The sequence below is a fragment of the Sorex araneus genome, chromosome 6 (assembly GCF_027595985.1).
Source record: "Sorex araneus isolate mSorAra2 chromosome 6, mSorAra2.pri, whole genome shotgun sequence".
Lineage (NCBI taxonomy): Eukaryota > Metazoa > Chordata > Mammalia > Eulipotyphla > Soricidae > Sorex > Sorex araneus.
Genome location: NC_073307.1, coordinates 134,712,532 through 134,725,521, shown reverse-complemented (window position 1 = coordinate 134,725,521; position 12,990 = coordinate 134,712,532). Strand labels below are relative to the sequence as shown.

At 40.3% G+C, this 12,990-nt stretch overlaps 1 protein-coding gene across 1 annotated transcript in view; it reads left to right on the top strand.

The window, feature by feature from the left end:
• CSTF3 (cleavage stimulation factor subunit 3) overlaps positions 1 to 12,990 on the top strand; it is a 92,906-nt gene that overhangs the window by 75,580 nt on the left and 4,336 nt on the right. Inside the window, exons 12-17 of the mRNA XM_004607885.2 lie at positions 1,856 to 1,972; positions 2,646 to 2,720; positions 4,233 to 4,376; positions 5,239 to 5,341; positions 10,322 to 10,391; positions 12,408 to 12,603. Of these exons, the coding sequence (XP_004607942.1) occupies positions 1,856 to 1,972; positions 2,646 to 2,720; positions 4,233 to 4,376; positions 5,239 to 5,341; positions 10,322 to 10,391; positions 12,408 to 12,603 (705 nt within the window). The remainder of the gene's footprint in view (positions 1 to 1,855; positions 1,973 to 2,645; positions 2,721 to 4,232; positions 4,377 to 5,238; positions 5,342 to 10,321; positions 10,392 to 12,407; positions 12,604 to 12,990) is intronic.

Sequence of the window (12,990 nt, the reverse complement as noted above, 5' to 3'; positions counted from 1 at the left end):
GACTAATCCCTGTGAATCGCTGGATGTGACCCAGAAAGCAAAAAAGAAAAAAAATTTAATCTTATGAATATTATTTCTATTTTGTGTCCTGGGCCAAAGAGATAGGATGGGGTAAAGCATTTCCTTGCATGTCGCCAGCCCCTAGCCACTGCATATGGTCCCCTGAGCTCTGCCAGGAGTGATCCCTAAGCATTGCTGAATATGACCAAAACCCAAAAGAAAAAATGGAACTATTGTGTGGCCAGTACTATGAAAGGAGACATAACCCTTGCAACAAGTGAAGCTGATAATTCAGAACATTTAATTAGACTACATGGAGCGATAGCACAGCGGGAAGGCCATTTGCCTTGCATGCAGGCAACCCAGGTTCAATTCCTTCGTCCCTCTCAGAGAGCCCAGCAAGCTACCAAGAGTATCCCACACGCACGGCAGAGCCTGGCAAGCTATCCATGGCGTATTGAATATGCCAAAACCAGTAACAAGTCTCACAATGGAGACGTTACTGGTGCCCGCTTGAGCAAATCGATGAGCAACAGGACAACAGTGCTACAGTGCTCATTTTGAATATCATGAGAGCTCACGTGGCCGCAAAAGTGGCCGCATGCTTCTGGCATTCTAGGTTGTAAATGATTGGGTTCCAGAGACATCTCTGTATGGCATGGCACTGATTCATTTGGGGACTCAATTGGGAGTCTCTGGACAGGGCTGTTAGTGCACTAAGAGGGCACCTGGAGGCAGATTGTGGGCTTGACAACCAGACTGCCAAGCAGGTGGGGAGTTGGGGGGGGGGACATCCTGACTCCTCTACTCATGTGCGGCTTAGAGACTTAGTCCTGGAACCCGCATACCTGGGCCTTGCTTGTAGAAGCTCCTGGTCTCCGGGATTCCATCTGGAGTGGGTAGGGAGAGTGCACCTGCTTCATCTGGGGTGCCCCAGTGAAATTGGATTGGTGCGGGGCCTGGAGAGATCTCTGGCACTGTAGTGTCTTCTGGGACTCGCTGCTGTGTCTCTGGACCAGGGCTGTTGGTGCACTAAGATCGAAGTAGATATATTTTCAGTCTTCCTGTTTTCTTGGTTTTGGGTCATACCCAGTGGTGCTCCAGGGACCATGTAATACAAGGATCATACCTGGGCCTCCCACAAACCAAGAGTTTGCCTCTGCCCTTTATTTATGTTTTGTTTTTAGGCCACACCTAGCAATTCTCTGCCCTGGTACTGGGCAGTTCCCTAGCAGTACTGGGGAGCAAACCTGGGCTTCTTACATGCATGCATGCGTACTTACTGTTGAGCTGTCTTTCCAGTTCTTGTCTTCATATTTTCATAGTATTTAATTTTCCCATGAGTGTATTATATTTTCATACTGGTGTATTTCAGTGTTCATTAAATGATTTTGAATATTTTCAGAATCCAGACGTGCATCTGAGTCCTTATGTGTATGCATGTGAATGTGTTTTCTTTGTTGTATCTGTCAATTTTAATGATATAACATTTTTATTTGCTTTTTGCTTTGCTTTTAAGATAACTAGGGTTCATACACTTGACTGTGGTCCTTGCACACTTAGTTGTGGTTCTTGTGCATACTTGATTACTGTGTACTGGAGATAGCATGCTTTGTTGTGACAGCGGGCATCACAAACAACAGTGCCTCGAGGGTTATGCCAAGCATGTGAGGCTGTGCCAGGCACTGAACTTGTGACTTCATGCCTACACCATAGACTCTGTCACTGAGCTATCCCTGGGACACCATTTTAGATATTAAATAGATATTATTCATAAATAAGGTGCTGGCAGTTGATTTTATTATCTTCCAGCTATATTAAAAGTATTGACTGAATTTTCTGTTTTTCCTTATAGGATATGAATAATGCCAAATTATTTAGTGATGAAGCTGCTAATATATATGAAAGAGCCATAAGCACTTTATTGAAAAAGAACATGCTTCTGTATTTTGCATATGCAGATTATGAAGAGGTGAGTATAAACATTTTTAAGTCTCCATATAATTGGATTTTTTAGTACAAGACTGAATTTTTTTTTTAATTGAAGCAAGATAATTTTTATAGAATGAACCTTAGAAAGATGTCAGCGGAGAAAAAAAGAGGAAGTATGTATTCAAGAGAGAATAAGATTTCCCCAGAGTGGAAAAAAGCAGAGACATAGAGACAAGCAAATATGTACAAGGGAGAGGATGGGCTTGAAGAGCAAGCCAAGACTGAATTTTTCCCTCTGGTTGCTCTTTGCCAGGCATTTTGCTTTTAGTAGACAAAGAATGATATCAAGAGATAGTCCTTAACTCATTCTATACACAACACATACACATATACATATACATACATATGTGTATACAAATTCTTTGTTTTGTTTTGGGGCGTCACAACCAGCAATGCTGAAGGGCTACTCCTGGCTCTGCACTCAGGAATCACTCCTGACAGTGTGCTGGAGATCGAACCCAACCCAAACCCATGTGAGGCAAGCACCGTACTTGCTGTACCTGCTGTACTATCCCCCCAGCTCTCCAGCCCCCTCATTTTGTATTTTAATCCAAGTAGGTGCCATTATGGGATGCATCCTCCGGAGGCCTCAGAGCTTAAAGCCTGCTTGTTTATGAGTGTATATTTAAGCTCATTCTTCTCTACCTCCTTAGAGTCGCATGAAATATGAGAAAGTTCACAGCATATATAACAGACTCCTGTCTATCGAGGATATTGACCCCACCTTGGTGAGTAACTATACAAATCTCCCATTTGCTGAATGTCTCACACCAATTTTTAAAAATTCCTGTTATGTACCATTCTTTGAATCTGGCAATGGCATCAAGTCATGGATCATGTGATATTTATCATAATAAATATATACACTTTGATACCCTCTAAAAAGTCCCTTAATGTGACCCATTATCCTTTATCCTTTATAATTGTCTTTTTCTCAGTCTCCCAACTCCTCGCAATAGCTGATTTACTACCTGTGCCATTGTTTCTCTGAGCTTCATTGAACAAAAGGTGTCACTAAAGACATTATGTGAGGATTTACTGAACTAGTTGGTGTTATTTATGACTTCAGAGATAATTGTTCCTGCTCATTCAACTTAGTGAGCTTCTAAGTGTTTTCCCCATTGGTTTTCTAGTATTCTTGCTGTACTGGGGGGTGAGTCTTTGTAGTTAGAGCCCCTGGAAGTTGCTGAAGGATTTGGCCAGAGATTGCTCTTTACTCTGGCTGTCCTCACCAAGTGACAGGAAGCGTAATTGTGAGCAGCAAGTAATTTGTTGAGTAGAGCTGTCCCAGGGCCCTTACAGACTTACTTGGACATGCACTTGAGGTGCTGTAGCGTGGGCCCTTTCTATGGCACAGGTTGGGTGTGGAGGCTGCCGGGACCTAGCCGGAAAGGGAGGGCCTCTGCCTCTCATTCCCAAGAAGGCCCAGTGATGTCAGCTGAAAACCAGCCTCACTGGAGGGGTGTAGCAGCAAGCAGAGGGCCTGCTTACACTTTTTAATTGGTTTAAAATTCATTCAGTAAGTCATTCTATGCCATGTATTGTGCACTAGGTAAAATTCCACCCATCCGTCCATCTGCTAAACTAGGCAACATTATATGTGACATCACCAAAACTGGGCAACTCATGGATCTATTCATAGTCACCCTCATAGGATTATTTGTTCATTGAACAAATAGTGCATACACATTGTACTTTGGAAACTCTAGTGACAACTCAAAATGATTCATTAACAGCTTATCAATGAATTTCTGTGATAAGATCTTTAGAAAATTGAGTAGTAAGCTTTTAAAGTTATAAACAAAAGGCTGTAAGATGGTATGGGTCCCGGACCCCGGACTATCCTTGTGGTCCGCCAGGCCCTGCCAGGAGTGCTTACTTAGCACAGAGCTAGAAGAAAGCCCTGAACACAGCTGGGCGTGGCCCAAAACCTCAAAGACAGAACAAACATGAAGCTACAAGTAAGCATATGTAAGAATGAACATTTTTAGAAACAAAAACATTTGTATTACATCAAACCTTGAGTTTTTAGGTATTACTCATTTGTGGGATTTTTTCTAGCTTCTCTTATATTTTTTTCATAAAGATAAATTTTTATGCTCTGGAATTAGTGGTATATAAATATATTTTTAAAAATTGGTGGTTTTATATAGGAGATATTTAAGAATCGTGTGAGCTGCTATTGAGACTTACATTCAACTTAATCTGTAAGAAATAAATATTTTTGTCTTTTTCTATAGGTGTACATCCAATATATGAAATTTGCAAGAAGAGCAGAAGGTATCAAATCTGGAAGAATGATATTTAAGAAAGCAAGAGAAGATACCAGAACCCGTCACCATGTCTATGTTACTGCAGCTCTAATGGAATATTACTGTAGTAAGGTAAGTACTGAAATGTAATAGAAAAGTAAGATCATTTTCTTCAGCTGAGATACATACTCTCAAAAGAGAGTTCTAGGGGCTGGAGCAGTAGTCTAGTGGGTAAGGTGCTTGTCATGCACACGATCTTCTGGCATCCTTATATGATTCCAAGAGCATCAGTGGGTATGAAAAAAAAAAGTTATAGTTTCTGTCACTACGTTGTAATTACTTTGTAAGCGAAGCATAAGTGTTCAGGTTTCTCCTGCCATCTGAAAATAGAGTGTTCCTATGAAATTGATTTTTGTTTGTTTCATGGTTTCGTTTGGTCTTTTTGGGCCTCCCCTGGAGATGCTGGGTGGGGGTGAGGGGTTCTTTCTGCTCTGTGCTCAGGGGTCATTCCTGGTGATGCTCAGGGATCGGTATGTGGTGTTGGAACCCAGCAAGGGTCAGTTGCGTGTATAAGACAAGCATCTTACCTCCTAAACTATCTCTCTGGGCTCTATGAAATCTTTTGTAAGCCAGAATGGTATGAAGTGAAGGAAAATGTTTTTTAGCTTGGTAGTCTAGAGTGTAGTCTAGAACTACACTACAGCAGATAGGATGCTTGCCTTGCATGTGGACAACCCAGGTTCGATCCCCAGCATCTTGTATCCCTTGAGCCCTGCCAGGAGTGATCCTTGAGTGCAGAAGCCAGGAGTAAGCTCTGAACATCACCGTGTGTGGCCTCAAAAGAAAACTTTTTTAGTTTTTCCAAATCCCCAAATTATACCAAATAGCACATAAAACCATATTTATGTAATGCCGTTTTGCTATTCTTTGTGCCATTTTGTCTGACATTTCATGGAAATCATGAAATGTATTTTTTTCCTTTTTTTCACTTCAGGACAAGTCTGTTGCCTTTAAGATTTTTGAGCTGGGACTAAAGAAATATGGAGACATCCCAGAATATGTCCTTGCATATATTGACTATCTTTCTCACCTCAATGGTAAGTAGTAGATTCTAATCAATAATGACAGCTAATAGTAAACCATCAAGTTCATTCTCTTGAGATTATGTTGCTGTCATCACACTTGCTAGACGTTTAAGAAATATTGTGGGGGTTTGCTGGTGTAGCCTCATGATAGAATACTTGCCTTGCATGTGTGAGGCCCAGGTTAATCCCTGGCAATGTAAAAGAAAAACATTTGTTACCTATTAGTGAATAATTTATATTTATTAAGTAATAGTAGATGCCTTTGATTCCTCAGTCTTAAGTAAAGTCCCATCAATAGTAGAGAAAAATCATAAATTCAGAGTTCTCTGTGCATCTCTGCTGACTCTAGGCTAATTGTTGTTTTCAGAGGGGCTAAGAAACAGACAAAATCATTCTACCCATTGAAAAAAATCAGTAGTACAGGAAGTGAGGCACTGGCCTCACTTGTGGCTGCAGGGCTATGAACTTGATTCAAATCCCTGGCACCATGAGGTTCCCTAAGCACTGCCAGGGATCACTCTGGAGCACAAATCTAGGAGTAGCCCCTGATCACCACTGCGTGTGGCCCAAAACCCCTATTTCCTTCCCAAAAATAAAAGATAAATCAATGCCGGAGTGATAGTACAGAAGTAGGGTGCTCACCTTGCATGTGGCCAGCCCAGATTCAATCCCAGGCACCCCATATAGTCCCCTGAGCACCACCAGAATAATTCCTGAGTGAAGAGCCAGAAGTAACCCCTAAACATGGCTGGGTGTGGACTCCTCACCGTACCCCCCAAACCCCCAAGAAGAAAAAGATAAATCAGAGTTGCTTAAGAAATAAAGTGCTGGAGATCAAAACAACCATGAGATACCACCTCACACCACAGAGACTAGCACACATCCAAAAGAACAAAAGCAACCGCTGTTGGAGAGGATGTGGGGAGAAAGGGACCCTTCTTCACTGCTGGTGGGAATGCCGACTGGTTCAGCCCTTCTGGAAAACAATTTGGACGACTCTCAAAAAATTAGATATTGAATTCCCATTTGACCCAGCAATACCACTGCTGGGAATATATCCCAGAGAATCAAAAAAGTTCAATCGAAACAACATCTGCACATGTATGTTCATCGCAGCACTGTTTACAATAGCCAGAATCTGGAAAAAACCCGAATGCCCCAGAATGGATGACTGGTTGAGGAAACTTTGGTACATCTATACAATGGAATACTATGCAGCTGTTAGAAAAAAGGAGGTCAAGAATTTTGTAGTTAAGTGGATGGGCATGAAAAGTTTCATGCTGAGTGAAATGAGTCAGAAAGAGAGAGACAGACATAGAAAGATTGCACTCATCTATGGTATATAGAATAACAGAGTGGGAGACTAACACCCAAGAACTGTAGAAATAAGTACCAGGAGGTTGACTCCATGGCTTCGAGGCTGGCCTCACGTTCCGGGGAAAGGTCAACTCAGAGAAGCGATCACCAACTACATTGCAGTCGAAGGCCATGTGGGGGAAGGGAGTTGCGGGCTGAATGAGGGCTAGAGACTGAGCACAGCGGCCACTCAACACCTTTGTTGCAAACCACAACAGCTAATTAGAGAGAGAAAGCAGAAGGGAATGCCTTGCCACAGTGGCAGGGTGGGGTGGGGGGGAGATGGGATTGGGGAGGGTGGGAGGGACACTGGGTTTACGGGTGGTGGAGAATGGGCACTGGTGAAGGGATGGGTTCCCAAACTTTGTATGAGGGAAGTGTGAGCACAGAAGTGTATAAATCTGTAACTGTACCCTCACGGTGATTCTCTAATTAAAAATAAATAAATTAAAAAAAAAAATAAATAAAAGTGGAAGATAGAGAAATCCAAAAAAAAAAAAAATAAAAATAAAAAAAAAAAAAAAGAAATAAAGTGCTGGGCTGGAGTGATAGCACAGCGGGTAGGGCATTTGCCTTGCACGCGGCCAACCCGGGTTCGATCCCCAGCATCCCATATGGTCCCCTGAGCACCGCCAGGAGTAACTCCTGAGTGCAAAGCCAGGAGTAACCCCTGTGCATTGCCAGGTGAGACCCAAAAAGCAAAAAAAAAAAAAAAAGAAAAGAAAGAAAGAAAGAAAGAAAGTGCTTCTTTCAAGGCTCCTGGGGAAGAGATTTCAAAACAGACATTATATATATTAGCCTTTTTATTTATCCTTTTTTGCGTTCCTGCTTTATACCAGGCACTGAGGGAATTTGTGTGTATAGTTGTGTATGTATGTGTCATTTATGCATATATGTATCATTCAGTTTAGTTAGTCTAGTTACATGTCTAGGACATGTAATTTTTTTGTTTTTAGGCCACACCTAGTATAGTGCTCAGGGATCACTTCTGGTGGTGCTTTTGGGACCATAAAACTGGGAACAAAACTGAGCCACTTGCGAGACAGACACCTTTCCCACTCCAGCCCCAGGAAATGTAATTTCTTAACTAAGATGCAATTTCTTAACTGATTTTAGAGAAGATTTAACGGAAAAATACACAATTATGTATTATGTTTAATAAAATTATGTATTAGGGGTATTAATGGTTTTCATGTTTTATAAAATAATTCACTTTATATGCCTAAATAATATGAAAGAAAGAAATTATGATTTTGTATTTCAGCTTAGTGACACTATACTCTGGAAAGACTTAACTCCAAAAAGTGAGATAATGGAATTTTTAATTTATAAAGAAATTTTCTTATGTAATAGTCACTGCTCTTCTCTTTGATATTGATACATGATTGCCAATACATATGTTTATTATCCTAAAAATGAGGATGTCTGATGTCACCATTATTATCTCCCTTAACCAGTGTCTTAGTTTGTTCATTTGTTTATCCACTCAGCTATCTGTTCATTACCTTTCAGTACCTTTTTATTACTGTGAGAATGCAAAGGGAACAGGGGAATAGGAACTCTCTTCCCTACCAAACATTCTCATGGTGGGCTGATATGGAAGCACAATTACACCATCATTTGTTTTTTAACTCTAGCATGAGTTCTGGGCTTAAGAATGTAATCCTGTTTCAGATTTTTCATTTGAAGAATGATTATGAGTGCTTTTCATGGAATTGTTGAGAGGATTAAATAAATTTTTTGCATGTGTTTGACTTACATGAAATGTGGTAAGCAAGCATTCTATTAAAGGTTTAACTACTTATGATGATGGTAATAATCATACAGAAGTATGTACAGTACTATAATAGACCCCTGAATGAAGTACTTTGGAAGCAGAGAAGAGAGTATTAATTTAGTTCTGAATAATGCTATTTAGTTATGGTGGCCATCAAGGTTAGGTGCGGGGCTCTTGAAATGTGGGTAGGTCAAAACGAAGTGTTTGAGATATAAAATACATGTCAAATTTGAAAGCATTTGTGAAAATATGAATTGATTTAATGTTGAAGTAATTGTTTGGCTACATTGGATTAAATAAAATAAAATTTCACCTGTTCTTACTCTTAAATATAGTTAAAATATACATATATACATATATAGCTTGCTTTAAGTACTACTATAAAGTGTCATAATGGACTCATAAGATGCTTTGAAGGGTAAAACATTGTAAGGCAGGTAAAAAAAAAAATAGGAAATAGTGGGATAGGGTATTTGCCTTGCGTGCAGCTCACCCAGTTTCATCCCAGGCATCTCCTAGAGTCCCCTGAGCACCACCAGGGTTAAGTCCCAAGCACCACTGGATGTCACTTCAAAACCAACTACAATAAAATTTTTTAAATATATAGCGCATATTAAATTGAAGGTGAAAACCCGAAATTTGTTGCCATTTTAGTCTCTTCACTTAACTTTACATATAAACATGTTTTAAAACTGGGCACTTAGAGTTAATAAAAGCCAGTTGCTTGGCTCCAATTGCTGGAGCCATCATTCGGGGGGTTAGACAGTCTTGCATGCAGCCAGCCTGGGTTCAGTCTGTCAGGAGTAATCCCTGAGCACATGCAGAGCCAGTAGTGAGCCTTGTGCACTGCCGGTGTAACCCAAAAACCAAACCAAAGCAAAATAAAAACAATAATCACTATACTGGAATTTTTAAAAAGTAATTTCAACTGTCTCAAGTATAGTTTAAATACTATAAATGTACCCCTTATAAGTATATGATTCAGTGATTTTTATTTTGCGGGGGGCGGGGGGGTCATACTCGTCAACAACTAAGGCTTACTCCTGGCTCTGCACTCAGGGATCACTCCTGGTGGGCTTGGGACCATTTGTGCTGCTTGGAATTGAGCCCAGGTCAGATGTGTGCAAGGCTAGCACTCTACCTACTGTGCTGTAACTCTGGCCTTTGATTTCATGATTATTCATAAATTTATTGTAGTTAATTTTTAATAGATCCTTAGAGTTCAGCAAGAAGTATCATTTTCTTTTTTTAACCACAGAGGCCCTTATGTTTTAATCTGCCTCTAGTGACTATTTCATACTTATCTACCAATCTAAAATATCTAATTATTATGCCTATAACAGGAATTTAAGCTAAATAGAGTAATCCAAGTGGTGCAAAATAAACTCAGCTATGTTGAATCTTGAGCTTTCTACCCTTCATATTCAACATATTTTAAAAATATTAGTAGTCTGACACTGATAATATGAATAGATTTGTAATTTAAAAGTCAAATGGAGAACCTGTCAGTTACCACACTTTTAAAACTAGTGGGTGTGAAAAATAGTGTAATGCTTTTAGTTTGCATCTTTTATAAAGACCAAATCAAATTACTTGTTTTAAACGGAAATTACTTAATTTATAAAATCCAGATTGTCAGGAACATAGCTCAGTGGTAGAGATTTGCCTTACAAGTGTAAGGTTCCAGGTTCTAGTCCTGACCCAGGACAAGAAATTGATGTGATAGTCACCTTTTCACTTAGGATTTATAGATTAAATGAGACAACGCATATGCAGATAGATTGTTGGATTGTGACGCTGCTTTTTAAAAATATATATATATGTATTTAAAATTTTTACATCTTTTTTTAAAATCCTAGAGGACAATAATACCCGAGTTTTGTTTGAAAGAGTTTTAACATCTGGAAGCCTTCCTCCTGAGAAGTCTGGGTAAGTGTGAAAACTAGTTGGTGGCTTGAATCATTGAATTGTGGTCTATGACTTAAGTGTGTACTTGAGTATAAATAAGTTTCAAGAGAAGATATCCCTGGGGGCAGAGTGACAGTACAGCAGCAGGTAGGGCACTTGCCTTGCATTTGACCAGGTCTGAACCCTGGCAGCTCATTTGATCCCCTGAACCCACCAGGAGTGACCCCTGAGCACTGACCCAAGTGTGTAAGCTCTGATCACTGCAAAGTGTGTCGTCCCCCACTTCCCCCGGGGTGGGGGGGGGGAGAGAGGAGAGAGAGAGAGAGAGAATGAATGAATGAATGAATGTCCCTCAACATTTTAAGAGATCTTTATAGTTCCCATTTTTCTGGAAATTGATATAGGTCGATTAGGGAAGAGCTAAGAAATTCTGACCTCCCTTACTGGAGTAAAGACTCTTACCTATTGAAAGTGCCTTTCACTTGTTATTTTTCTGATTTGCTGTTTTCACTCTAACTGAACAGAGGAACATTGTATAGTGCCACCATGGAAATAACAGTCTCTTGAGTCTTGAGTTCAAATTTTATCTGAGCCAACTACACGTTGAGGACTTTACAGCCTCCCCAGTCCCTGCCCCCTTTCCTTCTTTCCTTGTTTGATGGCATTTGGCTGCAGCGCTCGCTCAGGCTTGCACTCCTTGCAGTTGTACTCACACGTGCTCGCTGGAGGCGCGCTCTTCTGTTATGCACATGCGCTCACAGTGGGGAGTATCCACTGCCCTCGCTTCTGGCCGTGATTTCACACACTTCCTGCTGTGGCAGCCAGAGAGCACAGGCAGCAGAGCCGTTAGGATTGCGCAGGGCACACGTGGGAGCACTGAGGATTGAACTTTGGACCAGTACCCGAAGTGGATGTTCTGCATATACCACTGAGCCATTCTCCCAGGCTCCTCTCTTATGCAGACATCCCATCTACCCCAGTCTCGTGGTCTTGGGGCATTTATGCCGGACCTCACACATGCAAGGCAGTTGATCTCCCTCTGAGCCACATCCCTGGTCTAGAGACTTACCAAGTCTAATTTTCTTCTTGGAGCAACCACTTCTGCCAGCGGAAAATTTTTGTGATAGCTATTACTTTATTTATTATATCATAGAAACTGAAAATATTATTTTAGCGCAGAGGTACTTAGTGACATACAAATAGAATCTCAGAGCATTAATTTAGACTGTTTTGTATGATGAGGCATTAATGTGTTCCCCACAAAGAATATGGGGGTGGAAATGGAAGTCATTGGATTTTAGATTGTATTTATTCACATATTGAATAAAGAATGTGTTCTGTGTTGTAATTCCTGCTACTCAACATAATGTTGAGATCACATTAATGAAATGTATTTTCCCCTGTTCTGTCACTGTCATCCCGTTGCTCATTGATTGGTTCAAGCGGACACCAGTAACATCTCTCATTGTGAGACTTATTGTTACTGTTTTTGGCATATCCAGTATGCCATGGGTAGCTTGCCATGGGGGCGAGATACTCTTGGTAGCTTGCCAGGCTCTCCGAGAGGGGCAGAGGAATCGAACACGGGTCGGCTAACGCCCTACCGCTGTGCTATCGCTCCAGCCCGAGATCATTTTACTCACGAGAAATGGGAACTGTCTGGAATCCTGTAATATTCTGCCTATTCGCACTAGGCTGTCTCTGATTGGTCATAAACGATAATGCTGAATAAGTAAAAATCCAAAAAAGAGTTTAAATACAGAAGTATTTAGGGAAACTTCTTGCATCTGTAATTTCCTTTCACGAATTCTTAAGCATAGTAATAGAGAAGGAAGTTATTAATGCCACATTTAGCTAAAATATGTGTGCTCATTGTGCTATTCCATTTTTCTTTCTTTAACATGGAAATCTTGATTCTGAAAAGACTTCTAATTTTTTTTTAAGTGGGTGATCAAGAGAACTTAAATTTTTTATTAAATGGCCTCCTTTCTCCAAATCCAAAATAATTAAATGTTGATTACATTTACTTTCTTACAGAGAAATCTGGGCCCGATTTCTAGCTTTTGAAAGTAATATCGGAGACCTAGCCAGTATACTGAAAGTGGAGAAAAGACGGTTTACAGCATTCAAAGAAGAGTATGAAGGCAAAGAAACAGCTTTACTGGTAGATAGATACAAATTCATGGATTTATATCCTTGCTCTGCAAGTGAGCTAAAAGCCCTTGGCTACAAGGTATGTACTTAGAATCAAAATGTGTGTAGTGTCCTGACTTTTTCCAAAGTTTCAAAATAGCTCATGAGTAAACACCACTCTACAGTATATCGTTGTTGTATGCAGCACTCTCTTCTTGGGGTAGAACCCAGGGCCTCATGCATACAAGGCATGTGTGCTACTTCTCAGCCATATCTCTAGTCTAAATTTTAGTATATATTTTCAGGAAATAAACAAAGTGTACAGATTTAATGTGGGCTTATGACATATATATCAAAAGACTGATCAAAGTGAGAATTTAGATATGATTTAATAATCCTCCTCCCCCCACAAAAAAAAACCCTCAAAGATATATTAATGATTCATTTGTGAATCATTAGGAAAGACTGTGCCAGCTTTACCAAAATG